Source organism: Nyctereutes procyonoides, unplaced genomic scaffold (assembly GCF_905146905.1).
Source record: "Nyctereutes procyonoides isolate TBG_1078 unplaced genomic scaffold, NYPRO_anot_genome, whole genome shotgun sequence".
NCBI classification, from domain to species: Eukaryota; Metazoa; Chordata; class Mammalia; order Carnivora; family Canidae; genus Nyctereutes; species Nyctereutes procyonoides.
In genome coordinates, this window is record NW_026575122.1 from 14,677,676 (window position 1) to 14,694,263 (window position 16,588).

Sequence of the window (16,588 nt, forward strand, 5' to 3'; positions counted from 1 at the left end):
TCTCAAATAAATAAATAAAATTTTAAAAGAGAAAAGATAAATATGAACACTGTGTGTCTCTCTCATGAGAATAAAATGAAGCAGTTAAACTACAGAAAGCATATGTTTGAAGGTGCTCATTTAGAAAAGTTATCAATTTTGGCAATCTAAATGTCAAAGATGATAGTATGGTTATAAAAATTAAGCTACATCCATTCATAAGCCTATTATTATGAGAACTATTGAGCAAAATGAAAAATTGTGATACAATAGATGAAAAGTCATTTATATATTTTTAGATCCATCGTTACCAACTATGTCAATAGTCATTTTTGCATTCAAAGTGATGACAAGTCCTCAATTCTTTTTCTGAACTGTCAAGAATATTGCTTTTTAATTTTAAAATACATGAAGTAAAGTAAGACTGCCTGTGCATGTTCTTCTACAAATACAGTTGATTCGGAGGTTCCAACAGGGAAACACAGCTCCTCAATGCCCTCGACAGAACATTCCTCCCTCCTCTACTTGGATGGGCACCCTCTTCCACCAACCATGCAAGTTTAGGAGGGATGAAAGGAAACCGATGAACAACAGACACATACCTAGCAGAATTTAGCCTATGGCATATGCTGCAACTAAAAAAAAAAAATAATTAAAAAAATTTTTAAATGAAGATTTTGAACCTTGTGTTGTTTGAAACCAGAAAAAGCTCTGAAATGACCAATTAACAAAATAAATCCCTAACATAGCAAGTTTCTGTTTGAGGTGATAAAAAAGTTTTGGAAACAGTGGTGATGGTTGCACAACACTGTAAAAGTAGCTAATGGCATTGAACTGTACATTTAGAAAAGGTTATGATGGCAATCTTTGTTATACATGTTTTACCACCAAAAGCAAAAATTGATTGATGGTAAAATATAAGTGAAGCTCCAATTAGGTCATGTGACAGCCCTGGTGTTTCTCTCCCTTACCACTGCTGGCTAATGAATGCTTCCTACCTCTCTCCACCTGTCAAGACTTACTTCTACTTTGGGACCTAGAAATTAAAAGAATTCTTTTATCCTTGGGATGCCTGGGTTGCTCAGCGGTTAAAGCGTCTGCCTTAGGCTCAGGGCATGATCATGGAGATCCAGGATCGAGTCCCGCATCAGGTTCCCTGCATGGAGCCTTCTTCTCCCTCTGCCTATGTCTCTGCCTCTCTCTCTCTCTCTCTCTCTCTTTATGTCTATCATGAATTAATAAATAAATAAATCTTTTAAAAAAATTTATCCCAACTCCCATGTAACTGTCTGACTTAGAATTTTTATAATATCCCACTCAATCTACTTCCTTTAAAATGTATACACATAATTTTTAGACAACCCAAAGCCTTATCAATGACTTTATCTTTGTTCCCTTCTGCCTTCCTAAACTGCATGCTATGGGGATTATGTTTGTCTTTTGCAGTACCCTCCTGACCCAGTTCTATAACATGCTGTTACATGTTCTATATTTAGGTTAAAGAATTTTTGCAAGTCACTGGGGAAGCTGGCAAAGATACAATGCTATGTCAGCATGCATGAGCAATGAGAAAAATTTATTTCTCGGGGAAAGGTTTAAGTTTTTCCCCTGTCAGAAACAAGGCAATGGAGCCTTTACAGACCAGTCAAGTGTATCCTTACAGAATGACTAGATCTCTACAGAATCTGTAATCTCTATCAACCTCCATTATACAATTAATAATGCTATCACAAAGGAAAAAAATCATTCCAACACCCGACTTGACATTTGCAATGAGAAAGGCCTTCAGTTAGCAGCTACCTGGGTGGTACATGGCTCAGTGAGTGGTGTCCTTGGTGTCTTCACTGGACGTCCCCTCTCCTTTGCCGTATGCCAGACTCCAAAATCTCACCCCACCCCACCCCCCCAGGATCCCCCAACCTCCCAGAAGTCCTTCAGAATTCCTCTGAGGCCTGACGACCTCACTGGCAGAAATGCTAGGGCCTGGCTAGTCTTTCCCTCTGCTCTGGCCTTGCCAACTTCACACCACACAGGACCACAGTACTGCACTTGTCCAAAAGGGGTCTCCACCTCGACATGCATGTTCTCCAGCCCCAAAAGCTCTGACTTTAGGGCTCCACATTCTGAAGAATAAATTAGCAACACACTTTGTTGGTTCTATAATTTCAAAGTCCACATATTGAGTTTAGTTATGAGAGCTATCTATACAGGTGGGCCTCGGGGTAGAAATGTAATTATACTTCTCATGTGCTCAGACTGTCTAAACTGTCTAGAATTGAAACTGTGCTTTATACACTGTTGGTGGTGGGGCAAATTAGCTCAATCCTTCTGGAAAACAATTTGGCAATATCCAACAGAAGCCATAAAATTGTTACTGCCCTTTGACTTGTTAATCTCACTTTGGGGAAAATGCCCCAAGGAAATGATCCAAAAATACTTTGTTAAGAAATGTTCATGTCAATGATATTTTCAATAATTAAAAAATAAAAAATACCATTGACCCAATCAACAATAAGAGAATTATTATCAAAATATTATATCACCCTACAATAAAGCTATTAAAAATAAACACTAAGTGAATCATATTACTAAATTATTACATGTAAATGTATATATATGAAATCGTTTAAGTTAAAAACTAATATACTGACTGACAAATAGACACATGATCAGAAGTGAGTCTAAAAAAGATATAAATGGGATTTTATAGTTAAGTAGTTCTTCCCCCCCGTAAATTGATCTAATTTCATAATATAAATAAAAATAAAAGTAGACAAAGTAATCTTGTTCTAATGACTTTTACTGAGTTAAAACTAATTGAAATCTAATTCGCTGAAATTCCTAAGCCATATAAATTTACACATGTGTATACGTACCTGTACTACATGCATGCCTCCAAGTATTTCTTACATATCTAAATGTGTGTAAGCAATATATGGAAAATCTATGTACATGGGCACAAAGTATATTCTTCTCAAAATTTGTTGTCATTTATATTAATTTTCAACCATATTCCTTTGCAAACAGACCTACTTTTTTGTTGTTATGAAAAATCTTTTTAAAAGAGAACAGAGGTTTTTATACAGAATGCAAGGAATTTAGCCACTGTTAAATTGAAGCATCTTTGCCCTCTTTATAGTTGTAAGCTCCTCTACACCGCCTCATGGGTCAATGGGCAGAGAAAGGTGAGAACAGAGCTATAATAACCCACAGAGGTAGAAAGTTTGTTGATCTTCTGGAATGGAGCGGACATAATAAGAGCCCTCACTCATTCGCAGCCCTGGCCGGGCAGTGTCACTGCCTGGAAGAGGGTGTGTTACAGCAAGGCCTGTGAGTCACGGAATCCACAGCTCAGCACAACGCTAATTAGCCTGCTGACACATATCCTTAACCTCTCTCCTTGGGTGTCAGGACTCGCCCAGGCCACCTCCCCTTCCCTTCCCGACAGACACACCCACGACCTGCTTTTACAAGTGGGCTCTCGGGGCCCATACCCAGGGCCTGGTGCCCAACCTGACAGGAAACGCCTAAGAAGCTTCTTGGCTAGAGCACACTATGCACTGAAACACCAAAGACCCTCTGACGTCCCAAGTCTGCTGCACAGTGATGGATTCCTGATGTGACCTGGACTTTTCCTTACTCTTTCCTTTAGTGCTGTCGTCTCACATCACTTCCACCAAACCCCAATATTCCTGTGTCCTGACTTCTCCCTGCTGTCTACTTCCACCCGTTTATCTACTCTGACCTCCCAGTACTATGGACCTATGGTCCCATGGTGCTCCCCATGGCTTCCCCAGGCCAAGCACATTCCCCTGAGTATCCTCTAAAACTTAGGCTTTCAACCTTGCCACAGCTCTCCCAGCCCTGGCTTCTTAGCTATATACTGTCACAGGGATTCAGTTCAGGGTAAAAAAAATACCACTAAAGAAGCTGGAGAGACCCAAGGACAGATGAGAGGGAAAGCAAGCAAAACATGCTGTGCAAAGATTTCCTTTACAAGTTCACTTCTTTAGGTTGAAGATGCTATTTAATAAAGCAATCAGTCCCAGATAAAGCCCAAGCTCATTAAGAAAGCCAGCTAAGATTGGAAATAGCATTCTAAATGTTTCACCAATCATAGCTAGGCATTTGTTGGTCTATAAACTTTGATAAATACAAGCTGGTATATATATGTGTGTGTGAATCATGAGCCTGGATCACATAGATCCTCACATAAATGATCAAAATTCTAAAAAGTAACAAATATATGAAAAAATCGGCAGTGCGAACAATGGTACACAAATCATCATCTGACCAATACAGCTAAATTTTAACCTAACTCCAAAGTCATTTGCCTGGTAAGTATGAAGGTTATTAGGGGGTAAATGAAATTAACAAAGAGCATATTTCTTTCATTAATTCATATCCTATCAATTACTTCTATCCTTAGCTCTAAAGTTGGTTCCCATCAGTCAGTAATAACAGGCCTGAATTCCAAATATTCACAAATTCTAAATAGGAAGCTCAAAGCTTTGAGAATGAAAGATCCACATAATCACTCCTCCAGCTAACAAATGATTATTCTTCATGGTAAACACAAGTATTTACCTGTCAGATTAGCTTTGACTCCATCTTAATATTGTTTTATGTCTTACATACATGCATGTATTAAGAGATGATTACTTATGCCACTTTGGTTAGAGCCTAGTTATTTCAAGAAAGTCACATGAATACAACCCATACTTCAAAATCCTTTGGAATGCTAATTTAAAGTGGCACCGTGGAAAAAAACCAAGTTACTAAGCAACATTTTCCATCACACAGAAGGAGGGCAGGCTTTTGCGATCTTAAGCCAATTTCCACTTAATGTACCAAATAACTACAACAAAAGTGAGTTTCCATCCAGTCCTTGATCATCACTTAACAGCCATGTCTTTCAATCTGACACATTCCTGGTACACCTATTGCCCTGAGAGACATGTACTGAGTCGTTTATTTTATATTAAGATAACAGCCTAATAATACACATATGTTCGTACAATTTGGTTTATTTCAGCTCCTGTCCCACACTCCAGAGGCATACCTCAATCTGGGACAAAACAGGGTAAAGTATCTATACACCATATGTCCTTGGGACCAAAGATGGTCTAGCACTAGTGCAACAAAGAAACATGGTAGGACCGTCAATCAATAAAATAACATAATAAGCTAATCCTTCATTTGTGCATGTTTTTTAAATTTAGGTATTAGGGAAAGGATTCGAAAGTAATGATCTATGTAATAATATTCCATTCCATGGCAAAAACAGACTTATCACTGAGCATACAGTGGGTGAGTTGCTGACATTTTCACATGTTCAACCACTTTAAAGTCCAATAGAAGCACAAGTTAATGCCTCGGCCCTCTAAAGAAACATAGCTTTTGTTCTGCTTTACAGTCTACTGTCAAGTTTAGAGTACTTGAAAAGCTGAAACATAAATTTTTTAAATGTTAACAAACATCACTTGACTAAGATATTAAGATCAGGTTCTCTAATATTTCCCAACTCTTCATCTCTCAAAGACTTCATTTATTTCTATCATTTAGTCTATGACAAGGCAAAGAAAAACCAAAAGAATGAAGATGAATGGAAGGAGAAAATCGGTTTCACAGGGAACAGGTCAAAATGCACATCTCAAATCCATATAAGTGCTCTACACTTGTTTAATAGAATCAAGCTACTTGAAGCTCTACACATGATACTATACTTAAAACACAGTACTTATTTTACATTATTATGGGAAGACATTTGACTTAACTGTTTTTCCTATCCCCATCCCCATCAAGAAGAAAAAGGCTACTAGACACACTAGCTTTACTTCATCAACCACCATTACTCTAGTTGAGCTCTGAAATTTTCTTAGCTTAAAAATTGTATAACCACTTATTTTTGGAGGCTGAGGGTGGTGAGGAACAGCTTTGGGCTACTGACTAACCAGAAGCATCCAGAAATATGCATTTCCGCTTGATTTTTTTTTTAAGATTTATTTATTTTTATTTGAGTAGGGGGAAACGGCAATGAGAGACAGAGAGAATCTCAAGCAGACTCCTCACTGAGCATGGAGCCCGAAACAGAGCTCCATCCCAGGACCCTGAGATCATGACCTGAACCAAAATCAAGAGTCAGATGCTTAACCAACTGAGCCACCCAGGCATCCCCCATTGATTTTACTTTTATCCCATCACCTCTGTCTTCCTGGCTCTAAGAGTAGACACCATTGAGTATATAACCAATACTGACTGATTCGATGCTTGAAAAGAGAGAACAGAGAATGAATAGAGCAAGGTCCGTGAAGCTTCACAAAGTACAACTGTGCCATTATGAAAAACAAGTGGTGGCTTAATTCACAAGGCAATATAGTTGAATAGTTTTTTGTTTTTGTTTTTGTTTTTTATTAGAGTGAGTAGAGGGGCAGAGGTAGAAGCAGACTCCCGACTGAGCAGGGAGCCTAACTCAGGGCTCAGTCCCAGGACACGGGGATCATGATCTGAGCCACAGGCCAGCCACTTAACCAAGTGAGCCACCCCAGGTGCCCTAGTTGAATAGTTTATTATCTGGTGGACCAATCCTTCTTACTTCTTGCTCTCTCTTCCACTCAAAAGAAGCAAAGAAGCAAAGGCAAGAGATAAAAATGATGGTCCATGAGACTATAAACTATTCTTAGAGACTACTACAAAAATCAAACACACAGCCCCCCAAATCACACATCATTAAATCCAAGTCCAAAGATCTTATGAGAAAATTATAGAATGTTTTATTATTAGTGTATGCTCAACGCTGTTTCCTATATCACCTAGCTCTTCTGAAGTTGTATTTCACATTTGTTGTCTCTCAGTTCAACAATTTATTGAACATCTACAATAGGCTTACCTTATTCTTGGCACTGGAGATGTAGGTAAACTACAAATGGTCTCTGATTATGAGGAGCTTGAAATGACTTTGGGAAGAAACTACTGTACATGTAATTTTAATAAAACATGGTTGGCATAACAGCAAAAGAGCACTCAGGATGCTGTTGGAGCTTAGAGTGGAAGCATCAAAGAGCATGGAAGGTACACGGAAGGTTTCCTAAAAGAACTGATGTCCCCAAAGAGCTCTTAAGAGGGAGAGGCATTTAACCAGGGGGTAGGATATTCCAGGCAGGAAGAAGAGGGAATGCCTAAGGCAGAGAAGCCTGAAATAGCCTGACGCACACTGCCTAAGAGTGGGGGTGGTTAGGAACTCCAAGTAATGCTGCATCTCTGGAGACAAAATCAGAGACAGGGAGTGAAATGAGGTCAGACTATAATGACCCTGTGTGCCATCCTGGCCCGTAGGTGCCCTGAAATGTCCAACTAGAAAAATGATACGGGCAGAGAGCAACTTGCTGAGATGGCATCTCAGAAAGTGAGAGGAAGTATAGGCCAAGGGCTGCTTCCAATAGCCTGGATTCTCCAGGGTTGCCGTGAGGAATGTAACTATTCCTGAATGTCCACTAGAGAACCCTTCTGGAGATGTCATGAGATCACAGGACCCAGGGACCAATTTGGAAACTCAAGTGCAAGACTGGGCCATTTCAGGTCTCTCCACTGGCATGTCTCCCAAATCACAGACTGCCTTGGATGATGGCTGGTTGTGTAACAAGCTGTCCCTGACAGGCTGCAAGGTGTAGGTGGGCAAGCGGATATCCTCCTCCATCAAAGTTTGCTTTTTAAGTCAAGGTCTGGAACAGAAGCTACTAGTAAACAGTGGAACAAAACCTGTCAAATATATGTTAATTGTGCTGAATTTGTACTGAAGTATCCTAACAAACAGAAGAACTCCACTACCACAGACTTCTGTCGACTTCATTTTCCCTAATTTAACACATAAAAAGCATGGTGCTTGCCAGCTAATGGAACCCTACAGTAAATACAATGCTGTCACTCAGTTCTGATGAGGCCACATCTCTTGTCAGCCTTACAGGTTTCCTTGGGTTGCCTCAGGGGAACCCAGGGGCTGTCCTCACAGGAGTCATAGGAGTTTATATCAGACTTTAGCTTACTTCCCAGTCCTCTCAACCGTTCTTCTGCATGCACTCCCAGCCAGCACAACTCTCAGCAAAGTGCTAATGTATGAAACTCCCAAACACTGAGTATCATTTATTCCTACCAACTGAAAGTCTCATGCCTTACCTCTCACAGAGCCCTTTATCTCTGTTTTGCCCTGACTTTTCACCCTTTTTTGTACCACCAAAAAGAGCCAAAGCTGAGCATTTCTTCCCAGTACCCCTTCTCTAACATGTTCTTTTCATTTGTCATCAAAACCTTCCTTTCCCACAGTCAGGCTAGCAAAATCTCACTTTCTCCACTTCCCACGCCATTTTCACATGTAATAGTCCTGTCCTTTGACTTAATTCCTGTAATCACTGCTATTCATTTTCTAATAATGTATCTCACCTTGTCATCCAAATTAGCGTCATATATGCGTCAGTATATGTCATCCATATATTCGTTAAAAGCCCATATCATGGCTACCTGTTTAGCCTACCATGATGTAACCATAGTTGGGGCTAGTAAATCTCCACTTAGCAATAATTGTGTTGACATCCCCATGCATTTCTTTGAGCCATATTTTTATTCATAAAGGTAACAAAAAGGCCCTCAAGAGCCTTTCTTGGAAGTAGACAGAGGCTGCGGGCACTTTACAGATTTACTTAAAAGGAAAAGTCAAGTCTAAAGAGGTTAAGCTAGTTAAATGGTTGAAACAAGAGTAGGACCAGAGCGTCCCCATTTTACAAAAGGAAGCATTTAATAACTAAACACCATTCCCTCTGACAAAGTTATCCTTACCCTCAGCTCTACCTTTTTCTGTACTCAAAAAGGGTACCATGCTTCAGATAACCCAAAATGTTTGATAATGCGGAAATCATTCATATCAAATATGGGAATGAGTAATAGGATTCTAGGACCAATATGTACTCCTTCAGCAATGTGAAAGAATATTTACACATCCCTGAATTAAGACTCTCTAGCAGTACTCTAGCAGCTTGGAGAAAGCTTGCCCAGGATGGAATTTGACAGGGCAAATGATCCATCCACATAAAATCAAGAGGGTGATGATAGATCATGTCTTTGAAGAGTGGCACAGAATGCTAAATGGATCACATCACAGATCCTCCACCAGGAATGCTTACAATTTTTACACAGTATTTTTTACACAAATACACGAAATGGGCCCAGAGACAAGACTATGTATTAGAATGAAAGGCTTTTTCAGCCAAATGAAATTACTGAGGTTGGAAATATTCTCAATATAAAACATCTGTGCACTCCTACCAGTTAAAAAAATGAGAGCGAATCATTATTAGATACATTTATAAATGTTCACATACTAATATGTGACCATATTATGTACTTTATAAACACAAAATAGAAATTTTTCAAAGATAAAGATAAAAATAGGCCTCCTAAAATACTCTTCCCACATCCAGTGGACTAACGGGCACATCCCTTAGGGTTCACAACCTCACTTGGAGTCGGAACGTTAAACTACTTATAAAAGTGCAAAGTCAAAGATAATTGCTCTATCTGGAAAACTCCTGAATTATTTTCCTCCCTTTGCTAAATCCAGAGCAAATCCATTAAGATTCTAATAGCAAAAAGTCAGAGAATGGGAAATGCATAAAAAATCTTGGAAGCTTTACACTAGTGACAAGAAGCTACAAAGTGTAAAAGACCCAGAAGCAGAATTGATTTTGTTTTTGATCTAAACTGTGTCCCCCATAATTGCTGTGATTTGCAGGCTCAGTGCTTTAACCCCTGTGCTGTTTCTGGCCACAGAAAGGAACTGGGTAGTCATTAAAAAACTGTCACATAAATAGCCACTTACCGGCTCACCTAGGGAGTGTAATGTTGGACAAGTAGTAAAGAAGACCAATTTTATTTATTTTACTACTTGTAAACTCCCTGAGGAAAGTAGTGAGCTGATAAATTTTCTAAACATTCAACCCTTAATTGTCTATACAAGCAGATCCGAGCTACAGAGAAGTCAAACTGAATGAGCAAAAAACTTTTATAATCAGCTTTGTAATGAATTCAGATACTGCCAGGCATCCTCTTTCCTTAAATTACACAGAGACCACCAGCCCGAAAAACGGTAGAGCACAGAGATCAAGTACCAAGGTCTACATACTTGCTTAGAAACTCACTGCCTATAGAACCTCAAGCAAGTTCCTCTGCGTCTCTAATCTTCCATTCCCTCATCTATAAAATGAGGAAGCTAACACTAATGGGTTTGTGGAGAAGAGCAAATGACGTAACGCTTTTGAAGTACTCAGCACAGCACTTGGTAAATATTTAATACATGTGTACTTTAGCACTGTTAGAGTGTAAGGACTAGATGGAAATCAGCAGGGAGGAGGGAAACAGAGTCTGTAATCACAGTCAAGTCTATTGCAGAGTGACGTAAAAGTCACTGTAAGGCCAATGGCTGTTCTTCCAAAAATACCTGAGGAATATGTATGTTCCCTAATTGCTTTGATGGAAACCATGGTTTTCAAACAGATATCTAATCTAGGAAAGCAAAAAAAAAAAAAAAAAGGAAAGTTGCTTTTCTTCCTACCTGCGAGAGTTCAGCTTCCTATATTTCTGGGAGGCCTAGACACCTATCACAGAGGTAGGAAACCCCTGGTTCAATGTGATAGAGGCCTCGAAGGCTACCTATACCAGCAAAAAAAGTGCAACTCATACATTACCTGCGCCCAGTGGTTTTTAAATACAATCATGCATGTTTCTGGGTCAACTCCCTGCAGGCTCACAGCCTGCTGGAATTTGTTCTCTGTAGTAACCGATGACATCATAAACCTTCGTAAATCAGTGCTTCTAAGTCATAGTTAATTTTCGGGAAAATTTGGCAAACAGTCACTGACTTTCAAGTATCATATAAGAAATGTAACTTCATCACATTTCACTGTCATCTTCTGAAACCTGTAATGGCAATAACAAAAATGCATCTCATTATTAAATAGGACACTGGCCATTAAATTTAAATCAAAGCATAGACATTTTCAAAGTCCAACACAGAACAAAAATATCTACAAAATAGGCATTTCTACCCAATCTATAGGCTCCCCTATTTTCTCTTACCTTGCTATTGAAAGTATGAAATAATGATGGTACCAAAACAACATGCATAAATTAAACAATTATTGGGTTTATTTTCTCTACTACCTTCAACCACAAACCCCTAGATAATAATTCTAATCATTCAAATCTAATTTCTATAACTGAGCAAGAAACTATGTATGATACCATTGTCTGTGGAATTTAAAAATATCCAGAACAGGAAAGCCATTAGTTAATAGTGACAGAAATAAATACCCTGATGAAACCTGGGGTAGTTGTAAAATAGCACCCAAATTCGTAGGTCCAATATGATTGAATTTCTTTTAATCAATGGCTGTCATAATGGAATTGAAAGCATTCTCAGTCATTTCATAGCTATAAAACAAGTTAAATTTTCTGGCTTTTCTGAAAAATAATAGAATTCCAAGTAACCTTGACAAATCAGAGATAGAAATGATCCATCAAAAACAAGATAGTGCTTACTCAGTGTGAGTACAAGGTAGCACACCTACAAATGAAAAATTAATTATGTGGCTAAAATATGAAGAAAGTCTGACTACCGCAGAGACAGTCGGGAGGAAAAAGACATTGAGGTCAGAGAGCGTGATCCAGTTGTGTGGGGCTAACTCCCAGAGAGAAGCAGTAAGATGATGTCAGTATCTCACCAGTTTGATCACCCCACAAAAAGGACTGGGTACAGTTGCAAATACTATTTTTTGGGTAAAGTGATTACACTATAATTATTAGTGCACTGGAAAACAAAATCCATGATTTGATTAAATTTTCAGACTGGTAGTGCCAACAAACAGAGACTTTCAACTGAGTAATACGAAGGATATTACAAGGAGAACACTGGTCAACTGTTCGTTCTACAAACAATAAAATGTGAGAAAGGGGGCTGGAGGCGAGGATTTGGGTTAGGCCTAGGGGTCAGGTTCTTTGTGAGGAGTGGAATTGAACACTAGAAAATAGTTAAGGAATATTCAAAACAAGTGCTTCTGTTGGGGGCAGGAGGCTAACCATTCAACATTCATATCTTGAAAAAAAATGTATGGACATAAGAACAGAAAGCTTGCTAGAGTTGATCATTCTGAGGAAAGGAAACATTGTTCAAGGAGAATGGAAGAGGATTAAAGTATGCAGAAAGAAGAAGGCCTGTTTGAGGAAGGTGCACAGAAATTATATACCTGAGGGAAACAGCTTGTGTGTATCTTCTAGGACTACATTTTATTATTCAAATTAGTGAATTCTCCAACATGTTATTCCTATTAATACAAATTTGTTGTTTTCTTTTTTTAATATTTTATTTATTTATTCATGAGAGACACAGAGAGAGAGAGAGAGAGGCAGAGACATGGGCAAAGGGAGAAGCAGGCTCCCTGCAGGGACTCGATCCCAGGACCCAGGATCACGAACTGATAGCCTCAACCACTGAGCTATCTCCAAATTTATTTTCAATTAAGACATTGCCCACTGCCAACAATGCTCTTTGCCACTGATAGGCATGTTTTATTGGGCCCATCTGGTATTTTAAAAACCAGGAGTGGCCTCCCTACACACACAGAGTACATGTCCCCACTCTTCCCTAGGATCCTAGTGTCAACCTCTTCACCTCACTTTTGGTTACCAGGCTGGTCCTCAGAGGTAACAATTCAATGTCCAGACCTGTTTTCAGTGATAAGACATGAAAGAAGTTCTTATTCAACTCCCTCATTGTCTTAAACATAATATTTCTGTGAAAATGTCCTTTCTTCAGATGATGCAATGATAATAACAGGAAAATCAGAGCATTTTGGTTTATCCCAGAGGTTCGAAAAGTACAACTCCTTGAAACTCCTTCCAGCTCCAGGATTCTCAGATTTGTCTTCAAATATATGAGACGAACATTCAACATACCAATTGCTTCTAAATTGAAATTAGAAACATGCTCTCAAAGGTCTGTTAAGTTCATTCTCAAAGGGACTTTGCGTGGAATCTTTTCAGATAGCAAGACTGAATTACAGATGAGATCAATATCTTAGCTAAAATCATGAACTACGAGTTCGTTTGGATGGAAATCAAAAGTAAGTCTCTTGATTCCCAGTCCAGAGTTCTTTCTAGAAATCTATATTCTCCTTTCTCCTGGCTGTAATCCCTGGCCCTATTCCCTTAAGGAAGCTCTCTCTTCTCTGAGAAAAGTGCATCTCACTTGGATGATGCTTATCCAATCATACTTTTGAAGCAGATGCCTGAAGACTCTAAACACAGGCAAGTCAAGCAAGCTACATTTAAGAAGGAAACACTATGCCAGAAGATTCTATAAATGAAAATACTTCCGAATACACCCAGAGACAAAAGAGCTGGATATTTCCACTCTCTTTCTCTCTTATTCCCATGATAGAATATTAAAGCACTAGCACTTCCCCAGGGCAATATAAAACTAAAAGCGAGAGATGGCTCCATATTTATGAGAGACATATAAGGGCGTATTTCCTCAAGCGCCAAGGTTTTCAATATATTTCTGCATTTGCCTATTTTTGGGCTTTACTCTTCTTCTTTTTGCATTTCTCCATTCCAAGCTTTTTAATTAATTCTGAGAGCACAGCTAAAAGTCCCAAGTGAAGGATGTCTGGGTGGCTCAGTGGTTGGGCATCTGCCTTTGGCTCAGGTTGTGATCCCGGGGTCCTCGGACCGAGTCCCACACTCGACTCCTTGCAGGGAGCCGGCTTCTCCCTCTGCCTATGTCTCTGCCTGCCTCTCTCTCTCTCTCTCTCTCTAGTGAATAAATAAATAAAATCTTTTAAAAAATTAAAAATAAATAAATAAAAGTCCCAAGAACAGAGCAGGACAAAACTTAGCAAAAAAGCCAGAAGTGGGTAAAAGAGGCTGAAGTCTCCAGAATGTGTGCTTGTATCATGAGTATGGCATTGCTGGATATCTCCCCACATTCTTGCTCTCTGCCCTCTCCAGCCTATCAGACCTGGCACTGACACTGTGCAGAGGAACACTCTTGCCACAGATTCAGCTTGTTCTTCCTATAAATACCCACATGCACATCAACTCAAATTTCATGCCTGAGAAAGAGCTCTATAAACCATTCAGAGTGATTTTTGTACTTCCTTCAAATGAATTACCAACACCAAAAAATACCCAAAGGACTCTTTGTCCAACAGTGGTTGCATGTGGTTTTGTGGCGTGGTTGTTGAGTTTTTTGGGCATGGGGTGAAGGTCAGCTATCAACATACATGCCTATACCAGCACAGACTCTACACTGCAAAGGCAGAACTGACTATATTATTTCCAAAGACAATATTGAGTAATTGAGTTTATATATGTCATTAATATTATGTACAAAAATATTTTTCATCAGTAAGGAAAGAAAAACATTATTAAACCATTGTGTGAGAGAGAGAAAACTGACAAAGAATTACATGTATTCTTATTTGCCTTTTTTGGAAGGTACATGATATCTTTTATTTGACTATGACAAAAAGCACAAACATATGTTTCCATATCAGAGAGTTATAGAATATACTATATAATCATAAAAGCTTAGATTTTAGTCATCTATGTTATACCTCTTTCAACTGTAAAAATTCCTTCAATCTCATTTCCAAATAGACAGACATCTTTATCTAATTTCAGCCTCCTTTGAAAACTACAATACTTAGGAAAGCTATAAATGTGTGAAAATCAAAAAAAAAAAAAAAAAGTGTGAAAATCACATTTTCCCCCTGAACTGCTAATGACTGTATTTTAATATACCCCTCTTCCACTGTCATACTGAAATTACAATGTAAACATTTTGGCATTTAATGATATATGATCTCATGCCATCCTTCCTTTATGTATTTAAATATAATATCCTCTAATAATGGATTATAAAAAATTATTTAAGGGAAAGAAATGGTGGTCACCTTAAAGGGACACAGAGCCCAGGGAACACTTTTATTAAGGAAAAAGTGAGTACATTTGCAGGCCTAGTGAGAAGGAAACAGTGTGTGTGTGTGTGTGTGTGTGTGTTGGTTTGTTTATTTTATGTATTTTGATAGAGCAACAGGAGCAGAAGAAAGGCAACATCAACCACACAGCAATGAGAGGCCTAGAAATAAAAGAGAAGCCATGTGGAGTCTTTCCATAGCAAGTTGCCAAATCAGAAGCAATCTCCTGAACTTGATGAAAAGACAGGGCAGGCTCCCTTTCTATTTTTCTCCTTCTTCTCTCCTGTTTCTACGGTTGGTTTGTGGAAATGGTTAGAGAGATTGGGTGGATTTAAAATGGGGAACAAAGGGCAAAGGCTAAGAGCTTTTAATTCAGTTGTCCAAGTGTGGAAGTCAGAAAACATCTAGTTGCCTCTTGGGGACCTGAACTCTAAATGGGGAAATGGCCCCAGGATTCTAACCAGCTGTGAGACCTTGAATGAAAAACAGGGATCTTGGTTTGGAACCTCACTTAGGTGAGTTAAGACTACATGATGATTTCTTAGGTCTCCTCTAGCTCAGAAAGTTATTATTTTCTGTACTTTATTCCAACTGTTATGCTAACTGGGGAGGGCTAAGAAGACAAGCTTTGAAGAAGAATACTCATTGTATAAAAATTTTTGTAGGAATTCTAGTTATAAATGGATTCTATATGTTTTCTTTGTAACAATTAAAGCATATTTCACTCCAAGAACCCAAAGCACAAGAATCAACAATCTCTAATATAATTCAGTTTGTTTGTGTTTTTTTCTTCCTGGGTCGAAGAACTCATTGTTTTATTTTTTTTTAACTCATTGTTTTAGAATGCACTTTGGAATGCCCTGAATTGGCTGCTACTAAATACATAAAAAGTCTATTACTGTAAATGTGCTTATCATGTAAAATTCCATCTAGGGGTGAAGACTCTTCAAATATTTGGAACACCCGAAGAGAGGAAATTTTTGCCCTCAATTATAAGTAATAGCAGTAGGGGGAGGGGAATTCATTTTGGGTCAGGCTACCTCAGACAACCTCTACCTAGAGCCTAATAAAATCCTATTAAACCTAAATCCTCCCTGTGCTGTAATCCTCTGGCCCAGTTTCCTTCTCTCTCGCTCTCATATCACATAGCAATGCTGGACTGTGAAAAATAAAGCATCCAATATCTGACTCTCCCAGACCTTGTCTTAAGGCTCCCTCAACTTGCCATAGTTTTTGACTCTGGCTCATTCATTGATTACTGTCCATTATTCAGTAAAATACAATCGTGTTTTGTCCTACCAAGTTGTAGGTCACCAGTTAACACATAGAATGCACACAAAGAAAATTCTCTCCATACATACATTCCAAATAGTTTCAGACTTTAATAAATGCATACTTCAAAAACTAGTTATGAGACTGCAGAAAACTGTCAATAATTCCTTGAAATAATTTCACCATGTTTTACATTTTAATTTCACTAGAACAGGCTGCCAACTAGGTCATACCAAAGTGCCATGAAACTGATAAGCAGAAAAAATGGAGAAGAAAAATTAAAATTAAAATTCATATTTATACCCGAAATTTGT

General features: G+C 38.6%; 1 protein-coding gene across 4 annotated transcripts in view; it reads right to left on the reverse strand.

Annotated features, from left to right (window-relative positions):
- The window catches only part of FHIP1A (FHF complex subunit HOOK interacting protein 1A), a 235,332-nt gene that overhangs the window by 79,449 nt on the left and 139,295 nt on the right, over positions 1-16,588 (reverse strand). For all 4 annotated transcript variants that reach the window (XM_055336258.1, XM_055336256.1, XM_055336257.1 and 1 more), the window contains one exon: positions 10,713-10,944. In XM_055336258.1, the coding sequence (XP_055192233.1) occupies positions 10,713-10,817 (105 nt within the window). In that variant the 5' untranslated portion in view covers positions 10,818-10,944. The remainder of the gene's footprint in view (positions 1-10,712; positions 10,945-16,588) is intronic.